The 15,539-nt window shown below is 40.7% G+C and overlaps 1 protein-coding gene across 1 annotated transcript in view; it reads left to right on the forward strand.

The window, feature by feature from the left end:
- Positions 1-15,539, forward strand: part of gdap2 (ganglioside induced differentiation associated protein 2) — a 57,796-nt gene that overhangs the window by 11,158 nt on the left and 31,099 nt on the right. The window contains exons 3-9 of the mRNA XM_034694705.1: positions 1,272-1,411; positions 3,321-3,474; positions 3,987-4,075; positions 7,731-7,807; positions 8,783-8,942; positions 11,818-11,968; positions 14,057-14,133. Of these exons, the coding sequence (XP_034550596.1) occupies positions 1,272-1,411; positions 3,321-3,474; positions 3,987-4,075; positions 7,731-7,807; positions 8,783-8,942; positions 11,818-11,968; positions 14,057-14,133 (848 nt within the window). The remainder of the gene's footprint in view (positions 1-1,271; positions 1,412-3,320; positions 3,475-3,986; positions 4,076-7,730; positions 7,808-8,782; positions 8,943-11,817; positions 11,969-14,056; positions 14,134-15,539) is intronic.

Genomic DNA, 15,539 nt, shown 5'->3' on the forward strand with positions numbered 1-15,539 from the left:
TATTTGTCATTTGTGCTGTTTTTGTCCTGTACTATAAATAAAGTTTGAGTTGAGTTGAGTTGAGAATAAAATAAAATTAGTGAAGTATCAGCAAAATAAAATCATTACAATAAAAACAATAAAATCAAATCAGATAAATACCAGAAAAAAATAGAAATCAAATATAAGATAATATAACATGATAGAATACAATAAATAGATAGAATAAAATTAGTGAAGTATTAGAAAAATAAAATAAAATCATTTTAATAAAATAAAATTAGATAAATACCAGAAAAAATAAAATGTGATATAAGAAGATAGAATAAAATAAAATTAGTGAAGTACCAGAAAAATGAAATAAAATATAATCATTACAATAAAATCTAATAAATACCAGAAAAATTAAATATAATATGATAAGATAGAATAAAATCAAATCAATACAAATTAACATTTTAAAAGGGAAGCATTCGAGGACCTCAGTGATCATTGTGGAACATAAAAGCACAGGAGATGTGATGTATGAAGTAGCAAGGCTGTGAAGAGCTTTAAAAAGAAGAAATGGTTTTTTAATATCAATTTTAAATCAGACAGGTAACTATTATGTTAAGAAAGATGCAGATGCCACAGAGGAGACTGGTGGACATATCTCAGCGATGTAAAGCTGCCTGTCTGACCGTTCAATTAACCTAATCACAGCCATTTACCATCAGAAGCAGTATTTCTCACCTCCGGGTCTAAACTGAGGAAGATAAGACTCAGTGTGATCTCTGTTTCTCAGTGTGAGTGACTCTCTGAGAGCTCAGCCTGCTCTGGATTGAGAATCATCTTCATTAAAATAAGAAGGACAGTCTTAAAGAGTCTAAAAGGCCGACTTCACCTTGTGACTGAAAGCTTTCAACACTCTGGAGTAGTTCCTCATTGTTCTTTCTAAACTAACACCAGAAGACTTTACTGAGGCAGTAAAAGTGAGCATTTAACTTTGGCTAAATGCGTAAATGACTTTGATGATAGGAAGTGCAGACTAACAGGCAGTGGTGAGGTCAGCTGATCACTGTCTGAGTGTTTGAGGTAGTGTTAGACTTAAAATAGCTGAAGAAGAAGGCTTCAAATAATTTCAAGAACAAAACAATGTGAGAGTGAAACCCACATGAGGTTACCAAGATACATCCTGTGTTAGAAAGGCCAACCAGACGTGAGATATTGAGTAAAGCCAGTTATCCTGCGCCCATGTTTTTTGTTTTTACATGTTTCACTTTTTAATCTATGTCTTTATCCGTCCTCCTCAGCACCGGAGATGTCGCCCTGCTGAACTGCACCTCCATCGTGAACACAAGCAATGAAATGCTAAACGACAAGAACCCGGTGTCGGACAACATCCATCAGTATGCCGGGCCAGAGCTGCGAGACGAGCTGCTCAGATTCAAAGGTCAGACTGAGGAGGGAATCTGTACACATGAGCTTCAACTGACAAGCACATTTATATTTTCTGTGATGCTGCAGGCTCAAATCTGAAGCCAGGTGATATGAATGTGTCTAAATGCTAATGGGAATTCCTGCTGGGTTAATGTGGACATAACAAGGCATGTGAATTCAGTTAAAGTGGTAGTAAGCTCTGATTTACAGTTTATTCTTTTATAGGAAGACTCCTCTCATGAAGTTGGGATGAAGATCTTTTTATTGTATTGTCCTTATCCGACTCGCTTTGCTCTAATCCTCTATTAATTAGATCAGCAAAAGTAGAGATTGTGAATTCAATGAATAAGAGATATATGAAGTAAGAGCACACCAAAGCCACCCCAAAAAAAATCTACAAGGAGTGATGGTTTCAGCTTCTCTTATCAGACAAATCAACACATTCATGACACTTTAGTGAAAGTGAACAAAAACAGCTCTAACAATATCCGTCCTGCTGTTGGAGCTTTTATGTTGTAAGCTCCCTGACATTTTATTGAGGGTGGTAAAAGTCTGTGAATTTTATAGGCTTTGCAACAAAACTGAAAATTACTGATTGACTCAATATCTGTGCAGTTATTATTTCAAATTTATATGAGAAAGTTCAGACATGTAAAGAGTCCCGCACCTGAACGAAAGAGTTCAGATTAAAAGGGAAAACCTAGACTTCTGTTTGTTTTTTGTTGTTTTCTGTTGTTCTGTTCTGTTCCATTCCATTCTTTTGTATCCATTCCATTCTATTCCATTTAAATCCATTCTTTCGTATCCATTCCAATCCATTCCATTCTTTCGTATCCATTCCAATCCATTCCATTCCATTCCATTCTTTCGTATCCATTCCAATCCATTCCATTCTTTCATATCCATTCCAATCCATTCCATTCTTTTGTATCCATTCCAATCCATTCCAATCCATTCCATTCTTTCATATCCATTCCAATCCATTCCATTCTTTTGTATCCATTCCAATCCATTCCAATCCATTACATTCTTTCGTATCCATTCCGTTCAATTCTTCTTTTGTACCCATTCTGTTCCATTTCATTCTTTCGTATCCATTTCATTCTATTCCATCCTTTTGTATCCATTCCATTCCATTCCAATCCATTCCATTCTTTTGTATCCATTCCAATCCATTCCATTCTTTCATATCCATTCCAATCCATTCCAATCCATTCCATTCTTTCATATCCATTCCAATCCATTCCATTCTTTTGTATCCATTCCAATCCATTCCAATCCATTCCATTCTTTCATATCCATTCCAATCCATTCCATTCTTTTGTATCCATTCCAATCCATTCCAATCCATTACATTCTTTCGTATCCGTTCCGTTCAATTCTTCTTTTGTACCCATTCTGTTCCATTTCATTCTATTCCATCCTTTTGTATCCATTCCACTCCATTCCATTCTTTCGTATCCCTTCCAATCTATTTCATTCTTTTGTATCCATTCCATTCCATTTTTTCCTATCCATTCCATTCCATTCCATTATTTTGTATCCATTCTGTTCCAATCCAATCCATTCTGTTCCAATCCAATCCATTCCATTCTTTCGTATGCATTCCATTCTATTCCATTCTTTTGTATCCATTCCAATCCATTCTATTCTATTCAATTGCATTCTATTTTACTTTATATTGGGGGCATCTTGCCCTGAATAGCTTGAACATCTGAGGAGAGAGTAGAGATGTGGGGATTAGAGAGTGGTGTTAGGCTGTAAGAGGTCGTGGCCAGGCAACCTCTCTAAAGAGGGCTCGTATGGGGCTTCACCTTAAACTGAGAGGCCAACCAGACCCCTAGCTATAATCCCTTTTCATATTGAACTCTAACACTGTCTTCTAAACTGTGACCTCGTTTTCTCCGTGTGGTTGTGCGCAGGATGTCGGACAGGGGAGGCCAAGCTGACCAAAGGCTTCAACCTGGCGGCGAGGTTCATCATCCACACAGTGGGACCAAAGTACAAAGCCAAGTACAGGACAGCTGCAGAGAGCTCGCTCTACAGCTGCTACAGAAACATCATGCAGCTGGCCGTGTAAGGAGCAGAAAATCCCACCGTTATCCCGTCAGTCAGCTTTACATCAGGCACACATCATTTCACCCAGTGCACTTCTCAACACTTCTAATTGTGCTCATCTGGCAGAGCAGCCTGCGATAGAAGTAATGAGGAATTAATTAATTTCATGGTAGAGTTAAACTGCCTTGACAGAGTTTCCACAGTCTCTTATTTTTCCTTCAGATATAAGGTGTTTGATAAACAATGTATGTGCCTGATGGATGCAGATACACAAAGATTGGATGAAGGACACTCCATGCTGTCCTCAAGCACCTGCAGGAATAATCCTGTCATAACACTCTTTACAAAATCTGTGTCCGTGGTGTAACCCACATCTGAAACCCACTGACAAATATGAATATGTAACATTAGCCACATTCCTAAGTCCGTACAGCCACAGGAGTCTGTTAGGAAACCACCCGACCAGTCCATGGTGTATGAACTGTCAATGTGGCGTACCATATGTGAGATCTTTCTTCTCGTCCCCTCAGGGAGAAGTCCATGACGTCTGTCGGCATCTGTGTGGTGAGCACGACCAAAAGAGGTTACCCACTGGAGGACGCTACCCACATGGCTTTCAGTAAGACCCATAAACACACAGAGACACAGCCTTTTATCACAGACGTGCAAGGCTTGTGGTGACTGGCCTGTTATCTTCCTTGTTGTGCACTCGTTCAGGACAAGATGATGTGCATTTAAAAATGAAATACACATTATTCATGTGACGATGATGATGAATACAAAAGCATCCTCTTATTTTTAGATACACCTGAACACATTACAGATACAATGATGTAATCCCCACGAGGGAGGGATGCCTCAGGCCTCTTAAACAACACATTCAGGACACACATGGCAGATTTCACACTGTCAGTACAGGGATATGAGCTACACAGTCCATAAGGATACAGGTCTGTTGCATTGAGCAGCGATAGACGGGCAAATAAAAACACAAGAGTGAACACAAACAGATTTGATGTAGAAGCTGTCTTCCCAGCCTGCAGCTGCGTAACAGAGAAAAACACATTTTAACATATTAAAAACAACCTCTCCTTAAAAACACAACCACACTAAAGAAATACGATCACTCGTAAAAATACTCTTTAACATTTACAATCAGAAACAGCCTCATTTAAAGAAGTCATAAAGGAAGCAGCAGCAGGATCTTTCAGGTCGTATTTATTCAAGTGTTGGTGCATCTGGTGCAGGGATAATGCTCAGTGTATGTTTATAATCCTCATATACTTTATTTCTTTATATTGTTCTCCTTTTATATTTCATATTTCTTTTAATGTTCAATGCTCTGATGTGTAACTCCAATTATTTAATTTAATTTAGTAGCAATCTGGCGTTTAAGTTTCCTTTAAGACTGATTAAGTCGCTTCTTATCTCATGTTTAAAAGTGATGCTGACAAGATGGATCATCTTGATCCACACAAACAAACAAATAAATGTTATCAATTATTTTGTATGCAACAAATAAAATCACAATATGAACAAATGAATATCAGTGACACTGTAACGATTAACTGGTGAATATTTTTGGACTTTTGGTAAATGTAACTTTCTGGAGAGGAAGATTTTGCTGGTTGCACTTAATGAACATTTAATTAATTACATTGTATTAATTTTATTTTTTCTGTCCTAATTTTTTTGTCTTAATTTTTTGGTCCTATTTCTTTGTCTTCATTTCCTTTGTCTTCATTTTTTATTTCTTTTTGTTTAAAGTTTTTATTATTGTGTCAAACAGACATTTATATGCTCAGTCTGCATGGGCTGACATGACACAGAGTGCATTTGAGGTCTGTTCACTGTCTGAGCAGAAGAAGAATATTAAAACACATAATAAACATGAATTAAACAGAATATTTTCTCTACTTTTCTAGGCTTCAGAGTAGGGCTGAACGATTAATCGAATTCAAACCGACATCGCAATGTAATAGAATGCAATTATCAAATCGCAAAGGCTGCGATTGAAAAAAAAAAAAAAAAAAAAGTTTCATGTACACAGACCATAGACTGTAAAAAATATGGACGTAGTATCCGTGACGTCACCCATCTGTTCCTGAGAGCTGTTTTGAAGCAAATCGACGGCAGCAGCCATATTGGTAATGCGGAACTCAACTAGGCAGAGTGTGACCAAGCGGCAAACTCCGGTCTCAAACGATGAAGCCCATGCGGAAGTGATATAAACTGCAATACATCGAAAATCCGCTTGAGGCTGGCTGCAGAAACACCGGAAACCACATAGATATGAATGGGAAAAAGACGATCTTTGCAGCATTAATAAACATGTTTACAGCCTGGTTCAAAAAACAGCTTGGCCCTACAACGCTAATCTCTCTAATGGCACACACTGTAAGGGGGGGTGAATTTTTTTCTAACGTGATTGTTAAGAAGATATTAAGATTATGAGTTTTGCCCAAATAAGGACATGACTGACGTGAATCCCGGTCGGGAACACACAGCCATTGGCTAAGAGACTCACACTACGTCACACTGCCTGGTTGAGTTCCGCATTACCAATATGGCTGCTGCCGTCGATTTGCTTCAAAACAGCTCTCAGGAACAGATGGGTGACGTCACGGATACTACGTCCATATTTTATACAGTCTATGAGTGTGACGTAGTGTGAGTCTCTTAGCCAATGGCTGTGTTCCCAACCGGGAGTCACGTCAGTCATGTCCTTATTTGGGCAAAACTCATAATGTTCATATCTTCTGAACCGTCGTGTTAGAAAAAAATTCACCCCCGTACAGTGTGTGCCATTAGAGAGATTAGCGTTGTAGGGCCAAGCCGTTTTTTGAACCAGGCTGTAAACATGTTTATTAATGCTGCAAAGATCGTCTTTTTCCCATTCATATCTATGTGGTTTCCGGTGTTTCTGCAGCCAGCCTCAAGCGGATTTTCGATGTATTGCAGTTTATATCACTTCCGCATTGGCTTCATCGTTTGAGACCGGAGTTTGCCGCTTGACACAGACGCAGCCTTACGTGACATGCATGCAGTAGGTGGCCGTAATGCGCCTTTCAGCTGATTTGCCGACGGCAAAAAAACTCAGAAGAACGAGACACGTGTGAGCGGGGGATGAAGGAAACAACTTAAGCCACGCTAAGTTTTGATTTGTTGTTTTGTTAAAAATGACCTCAGCAGAAGAAACGATCATATTGGGACGTACAAAGTAATCAACACGCTGAATATCAACATGTGGAGCTGGCTTATAAATAATCTGCGCAGACGCAGAATCAGTGAAGACCCAGACAACATGTGGATTTACTGCAACAGGACAACTGAACAGAATCATATTTAAGACTCACAGTGTCCAGTTTTCTGTCTGCTGGTTCTTATTGAGAAACATAAGCATGTTTACGTGGTCAGGTGTCAGTCAGGAGCGCAACCGGGTCAGAATCAGTCCGGCAGCGGAGAAAAAAGAGACCTGTCACTCAGCCGCAGCCCCCAGCTGAGCGTCTCCGCTGTGAGCAACACCTTCAGTCGGCTGGTTCACATCCAAACATGCTTTAAACTGAAAACACTTGTTTGGCAGAATTTTGTTAATTAGTTGTGGTGAACGCTTACAAGACTGCAAGTCAAAGGATTCAGTAAGTTTACAGCTGTAATTGAAGTAGATAAATAAACCGTCTTTCATATTAATTCATGCTTCATTTGCCTTTATCTTAACAGAAGTCCAGCCTATGAGAAAGAACAGTTTGTGTATAATAAATCTGATATTGTTTATTATAATACAGATTGATTTATTACTTGTGTTTGTTGAAAAATACATGAAGAGGACCTTGAAAAAATAATCGTATACTAAATCGCAATTGCAATAATATTAAGGAAAATAATCGCAATTAGATTATTTTCCAAAATCGTTCAGCCCTACTTCAGAGATTAAATTATCAAGCTGGAACACATCAAACTTAGACGGTCACTCCAGTTTTTGCTCATCTGGGCACCACAATATTTAACGGTTTCGACGAGCAATCTTATGAAACAATAATTTGATGTTAAAGAGTGATTAAACGTACATCACAGAACTGTAGAGCAGCTGCAAAGAGGATCAGCCTGCATGCTCACTCAGCGCCATACAAAGTAAAACATGAAAACATCACCTCTCCAAATGTGGCTGGAAATGTTGTGATTTAATCAACTTTTTGTGGCATTGAGTGAGTATGCAGACTGATCTCTATCTTGTGTCTGTATCCACAAATCTGAATGTGCTCTTGTGTTCACAGGAACTGTGCGCAGGTTCCTGGAGAATCATGGGAACAGCCTGGAGGCGGTGGTGTTCGCCGTGTCAGAAACAGAAGAGGTTTGTACGACTTCCCCCTCAGCTACAGTCCACAGAAAGAGAATGCATACAGTATCATTATCAAAGGAGTGTCGTGTTTGTGAACAGATTTAACACGCAGTCAAAAAGTTAAAAAATTCAGCTCCTATGTCCTCAAATAATTTGTGAATGACAAAATGACATGAGTTCTGGGTGCTGCTGGGCTAAAAGTTGAAACTGAAACCTGCATGCTCTCCTGCCTCCCCTCTTTAATGAAGTCTGGAAGACTTTTGGACTCCAGGAAATCATAAACAGCAGTCATGTGTCAGGTGTTGTTCCAGCTTACTTTAAAAGAGAAGTTGTTTAACCGCTCATAAAAACGACCAGAACTCAGACTTCTCTGTTTCATTTAATTACAGATGTGTCTCGACTTTTCCTTTTTATTTTGAAAATTTCACAGGAAGCTGCACTCATACAACTAGAATTATTATTATTTTTAGATCAGCATGGCATTCTTGAAATTCTCCAGTCTGATTTCAAAATGTTGCACATATTTTTTCTTTATTTTATTTTGTTTTTATTTATACTTTTTATTTCACTTTGCAGCTCTTTGGTACATTTTTATTGTTTTTTAAAAAGGGGCCTCCCTGAATTTAAGATATGTTAAGTTCAGATCAGAGACGCCCAACTTCCAAGTCTGCAGTCATCAAACAATCAGACCCTTAACTGAGCTTTATGCATATTCATATCTGTTCAGAAGCACCACTCAGAGGCAGAATGAACAGCCTCCTATCATTTATTAGGGTGAGATAATACCCTTGACAGGCATCAATGGTGTTTCATTAATTTATTCAGATGGAAGTTATTAAAAAAGTAAGAGCTTGAGAGAGAGATCTTGCTTTTGATTTAAGAAAGTCAAAGAAAATCAAACCTGAGAGTTGGATGCTGGGTGTCATAAAAGACAAACCCACGTCTTCCTCTCCTTCCTTATGTATAAACCTGTGTGTGTTCTTCTAGCTGGTTTTCAAGAAGTTGCTGCCTCTGTACTTCCCTCGCTCTGACGAAGAGGAGAGGGCCTCCCTGCCTCTCATCCCAGCCGACATCGGAAACTCTGAGGGTGAACCCGTCGTCCCGGAGAGACAGATCCGCATCGCCGAGAAGCCCGGCACGCTGGAAGGTACAAAACGTCATGTGTCAGCAATGCAACTTTTATTTTGTCAAGTGGTTTGTTTTTAATCTTGGAATCAGATTCCTCTGTTTCGCCAGTAGAAATAGTTCAAGATCAGTTAGCTGGTGTTCTTTACAGCTGGAAGAGTCGGCAAAATAAACTCACACTGGCTCGATTCCTTCTCTCCTCACCAATCTGTCGTTTCCCTTCAAGTTTGACCTCACACATCTAGGAGCTTATATTACACCTGGAGGCACTTCAAGTGACATCATCATAATAAAGACAGAAGCTGTGATACTTTGAGAAGGTTGAGCTGTGAACTAAAGTATGATCAGTCAGGGAGGAGTGTGTTCTCTCTCTGCAGAGGTCAGCTGGTCCATCAGACAGTCACTCGATAGCCGCTTACACAAGCTGGTGCTGTAATGAAGGCCTTTGTTTTTACACCTTGAACTCGGTCATGTTGAAACATCGGTGTTGTAGTGTGTGATTCCACGCTGCATTAGAGGCATGGCGTGTAAACACACAGCGGGAGCTCCACATGCATATACAGTATCTCACAAAAGTGAGTACACCCCTCGCATTTCTGCACATATTTAATTCTATCTTTTCATGGGACAACACTGCAGAAATGACACTTTGATGTAATGTAAAGTAGTCAGTGTACAGCTTGTATTACAGTGTCAATTTACTGTCCCCTCAAAATAACTCAACACACAGCCATTAATGTCTAAACCACCAGTAACAAAAGTGAGTACACCCCTAAGTGAAAATGTCCACATTGGGCCCAAAGTGTCAATATTTTGTGTGGCCACCATTATTTTCCAGCACTGCCTGAACCCTCTTGGGCATGGAGTTCACCAGAGCTTCACAGGTTCTCACTGGAGACCTCTTCCACTCCTCCATGATGACATCCCAGAGCTGGTGGATGTTAGAGACCTTGCGCTCCTCCACCTTCCATTTGAGGATGCCCCACAGATGCTCAATAGGGTTTAAGTCTGGAGACATGCTGGGCCACTCCATCACCTTCACCCTCAGCTTCTTTAGCAAGGCAGTGGCCGTCTTGGAGGTGTGTTTGGGGTCGTTATCATGTTGGAGTACTGCCCTGCGGCCAAGTTTCCAAAGGGAGGGATCATGCTCTCCTTCAGTATGTCACAGTACATGTTTCATGGTTCCCTTAATGAACTGTAGCTCCCCAGTGCCTCACTCATGCAGCCCCAGACCATGACACTCCCACCACCATGCTTGACTGTAGGCAACACACACGCTTGACACCATCTGAACCAAATAAGTTTATCTTGGTCTCATCAGACCACAAGTCATGGCTCCAGTAATCCATGTCCTCAGTCTGCTTGTCTTTAGCAAACTGTTTGCAGACTTTCTTGTGCTTCATCTTTAGAGGAAATGTGAGGGGTGTACTCACTTTTGTGAGATACTGTACATCCAGGCATGCACATACACACTGCGCTGCCTTCCTGTCAGAGTAAGTGATGTATGTATGAATGAACATGTAGTCAGGTTCCCTTTAATGTCCCAGCTATCCTTCCACTGTTGTCTTTGATATTTAAATAACAGCCCTCCTCTCATGTTGTAATGCTCCCTTAATCAGATGAAACACAGATGAGAGATGACGGGAAACGAGAGGAGGGAGAGACGATGACTGAGGCTCAGCAGAACAGCTCAAACCCTGAATGTTCTCATGTCTCACCTGCAGGCTCTGTAGTGACACGTTATAAAGGGACACATGTTAGCACCTTTGAGAGGAACTTTAGAGTTTCAGAATTTGTATAAATGCACACTAAAGCTTCTCTTGAGGTTGTGGCCTGATGTTCTTTCTGATTTGCCTCTGCTGCATAGAAAACAAAGACAAAGAAGAACAAACAGAAGAGATCAGATGCTGTGACTGTTGGCAGCTTCACTTTTAACGCGTTATATAAACTGTACACGTCTTTCTGTAACCAGCTGAAGCTTTTGTTTCCAAGTGCAATGCCTTTTTTCATGCAGAGGACTGGGAGAGGAACCCCGGCACATGTGTTTGCGAGTGTTTGTGGTTTTGCATTAAGCACGTTGCCTCCTCTGACCTCCAGCCTGATATCTGCTGGCACAGCCCTTCAAAGGGGCGAAATGTGGCTCTGGGGTGCCGATCCAAAGCAAGCAAGATCGCCTGCGATTGCAACCCAATAACAACAGGCTGATGTATACACACTGACAGGCACACATGCCCATTTGGATGCAGATGAGATGCACGGTCATGCATGTGGCCGAACAATACATGTGGTCGTATTCTAACGAGGAACAGATTTGAACCTGAGCCTCAGTTCTGTCATTTGAGTTTATGACCTTACTGGCTGCTTAAGACAAACACACACACAATTAATTTCACGCTCTCGGATGAATTAGGATCCGGGAAATTAGATTGAAAAGAAAGCACACTAAGCACAGAGTGGACTTCTCATGGGAGAGAAGATAGCAGGAATTAAAACCAGTGGGCGCCGCTTCAGCCTGTGCTGAATGTAGAGAAGCTATGGTCCTCTACGCATCAGCTGCAGGTCTGACTCCTGGTTTGGCCTTGACCCTACTCTCTCCTGACTCTCTTCAGCTGTCTCATCTAATGAAGGCAAAGAAGTCTAATAAATTAATCTGTAAAAGAAAGGAAAATGAGTCCTTATCCCTGATTATTTACTGGTTTCATTTAATCATGAGCAAACTGTTGCAGCACTAATGTGTTCAACTTCATTTCCCACAAAGTCCATTCCTGCATCACACCAGATGTTGCCCACCTTGCAGATGCCTCCTCCGCCGTAATGACTCCGTTCAATCTGGTGAAGTCACCTGGAGGCGAATCAGTTTATCATCTGTTTGTTTGTTTGTTTGTTTGTGGTTTCAGATGACTCTGAAGAGGAGAGCCTGGAGTCCGATCTGGGTCAGGTGGGGACTCACGCCTTTGCTCGGATGGAGGGCGACGTGGACAAGCAGAGGAAACAGATCCTGCAGGGCCAGATGTCTGAGGCGGCGATTCAGAAGCAACATCAGAGAAAGTGAGAATCAAACAAGATGCTAATAAAAGATAAGATAATATAAGATTGTAATAATGCAACATTTTGACCTGCAGCAGCAACACTTGCATCACAATATCTCCCTACAACAAACATGAGCAACAAATCGACTTTATTAAAGTTGTAGCCGGAACATTGTGGATGCATGTTTGCAGTGTTGACGTCTAGTCTACACCATGAAGATGCATTCATTTACAAGATTGAGTCTAGAGAAACAAAAGCATCACAGGTCTTAACATAAGCCTATACAGAGTAGAACACATCATCTCACTGTCAGTGGACTTTAGTTGTGGTTTCATTACCAGCATGGACCCTGCGTTTCTGCAAATAGTAGCTGAGATTACTCACAACTCTTACCAACAAGTAGACTTCCTACTCTCAGACTTGTTAGTACACACTCCTTTAAATAGTTGTGTACTTCAGATCCTTCTCATGTAGATACTCTGTAGTAAATGCTGCTTATGTCAACCAGAAATTAAAGCACTTTCTGTGTCCGTTTCTCTAAGCCAGCTTCGGGCTGCGACTCAGAAAAGATTCAATGTGTGAGTCTTAATCCTTGGGAAGAAGTTCTGAGATGAATCGAATGATTAAAGGTTCAATTTCAGATTCACGTTCGGTTAAAGGTGACATATCATGCTTTTTTCATCAATATATATTGGTCTAAGAGGTCCCCAAAACATGTCTTTAAAGTTTATGCTCAAAAAAAACACTTTGAAATCAGATTTTGGTCTGCCTGAAAAGCCCTCTTCTTCAGCCCCCCTCAGAACACTCTGTTTTCTCTCTGACCACGCCCCCTCAGGAAGTGGATGTGCCTCGGCTCTCCAGCACGTTGATCTAATGTTTACATGTTGGCTGAATATACACGGCTGCTTACAGACCCGCGTTACTTCAACCCTCTGAATCTGATCCAGAATCTGATCCTGATGGAGAGGCGCCTGCAGCAGGACCTTTCTGAACGATTGGTCACATATTTAGTGTTTCTTGTTGTTTTATTTATCAGTATGTCGACGTGTGTCTTGGTACACAGCTACGAACATGTAGCTATGTGGCTATGCTAATTAGCGCTAGCACTTATCCATGATAAATAAAAATCATCCACTAGATCTTCAAATCTGCAGACGTGGGGAGTAAAACCGACCTCTGCCAGAAAGGCAGCAGGACCTTTTCTGAAGGATTGGTCACAGATTCTGTGTTTCTTGTTGTTTTATTTGTCAGTATGTCGACGTGTGTCTTGGTACACAGCTACAGCTACAGCTATGCACATGTAGCTATGTGGCTATGCTAATTAGCGCTAGCACTTATCCATGACAAATAAAAATCATCCACTAGATCTTCAAATCTGCAGACGTGGGGAGTAAAACCGACCTTTGTGTTTATTAAGACAGCCTACAACTAGCATGCCTCCCTCCTAAGCTCCTTGTTAGCACACATTTGTGCAGGTAATGAAAAACGGAGGAGGGGATTCAGTATTATTTTATACAGTCTATGGGCTGAACAAGCTCCGAGCTCTGACTCCGTGACAGACCGGATATTGTTGTTACGTAACAAAAACACAGAAGTCTGAAACGGCTGGTTTCACACACATTTACAGAAAGATGGAGAAATCAGAACAGGGGCAGAATGGATTTTTTTCATTCTCGGGGGTTTGTAGACAGGGACACATATTTCAGGTAGAGAACCATTAAAAAGTCAATTTTGCATGATATGTCACCTTTAAGACAAGATCAGTCGTGATTCTGTGTCCGGCGGGACAGTAAGACTCTGCAAGTTAAGGACTTCAGAGCAGCGAAGGGGGCTGATTATTTAGAATAATTCCTCCTAATTTAAATAAATAATGAGACCCAACACTGTTTACTATGAACATTAAGTTACATAAGTACAGAGAGAGACAGAGAGTAGATCAAACATAACTGCTCCCATATAAAATGTAAATGTTTGAAGTGTTTGCTGTATGTTTTTGTTGATTGTTATTGTTCTGGTTTTTGTTTTTGTTTTTAACTCTGTAAAGCACTTTGAATTGCTCTATGTATGAATGGTGCTTTATAAATAAGCCTTGTTTCTCTCCTGCAGTTACAACCGCTGGCTGTGTCGGGCGCGAGCAGAGGACCTGTCAGACATCGCTGCACTGAAAGCCTTATATCAAACCGGTACGTGTTAATGAGAGTGTGTGCATGAAGCAGGGAGAGAGAGGAGCCATGTGTTGGATGGATTCTTGCACATTTAAGTGTGAATCTGGTCAGTGACATCGATGTGTGTCACATTTTCTTTCCCATCACTGAACAAAACACCAGAGGGGGACGGATTTCTGTTTCTTGTAACTTACTTTTAATTTTAAAAAGACTGAAGACAGGCAGGTTAATGAATGGCATCATCTCTCTCCTTTCTCAGCCGTCAGTTCAGTCTCATCACCAGTAGGAGGCGGTGTTGTACAGTTTAATGTGATTATGGGAGTCACAGGTAGATTTGCCCCTGACCTCAGATTTAAAATCATAAATGAAAACTTTCTCAGCTGTTTGACTTTAAAATATCTCTAACTACAGAAATATTTAAACCCGTGTGACCTCACTGACTTCTATTTCTTCTGATTTTAAAAGAAGAATTAGTTTATTGTCACTTCCAAGTACACGCATTAGCATACATGGAGGCGAAATACTGTGCCCCACACATCAGACATCAAATAAGACAAGACAAGACACTAGAGAGCTACTTAGAGATGGTGTTGAGGTACAATAAGCAGTCCTGTAAAAGGTATAAAAGTACATTAATATATAAAAGAGTGCAATTAAAATAAGGTGCCATTTGAAAAGCATTTTTTCTCATGATGAGAGGCAAGAAGGAGAGTGTTCAGAGCTCTGATGGCTGGGAGGAAGAAGCTATTCCTTAGTCTGTATGATTTTAACCTGATGGCAGACGTGCAATCAATCAATCAATCAATCAATCAATCAATCTTTATGTATATAGTGGCAAATCACAACAAATGTTATCCTCAGACTCTTTCCAAACAGAGCAGGTCTAGACCATACTCTATGTTCTATTATTAACAAAGACCCAACATCAAGACTGGATAAGATCCAGTCCCATCTTACAGACAGGACTCAGTCTGATCTCATCTTAATCCACCATGAGCAGAGCACTTTGCAGCATTTAGCAAGTTACAGTGGCAAGGACAAACTTCCTTTAACAGGCAGAAACCTCCAGCAGGACCAGACTCATGTTAGACACACATCTGCTGAGACCTACTGTGTTGGAGAGAGGGATAGAGGGAGATGAAGACAGAGAGAGAGAGATGATAGTTGGGAGAAGGATAGTAGTAGTAGTTGTTGTAGCAGCTGGAGTCTATGTCAGCGACTCAGAGGAACCTACGAGACAAGGGAGCTCAGGGATTCCAGAAAGGTCTGTGGTTAGTAACTTTAATGGGACAGGAAGAGTTAAAGTAAGTGATGGGTCAGCCATGATTGTTCCTGATTTCTTGATGCATCTGTTGCTATAAATGTCACTTAAGGATCGGAGAAAAGGATCAAGGTTTTCGGTCACAAGATTGAGGGGCAACTTG

The sequence above is a fragment of the Notolabrus celidotus genome, chromosome 10 (assembly GCF_009762535.1).
Source record: "Notolabrus celidotus isolate fNotCel1 chromosome 10, fNotCel1.pri, whole genome shotgun sequence".
In the NCBI taxonomy this organism is placed as follows: Eukaryota; Metazoa; Chordata; class Actinopteri; order Labriformes; family Labridae; genus Notolabrus; species Notolabrus celidotus.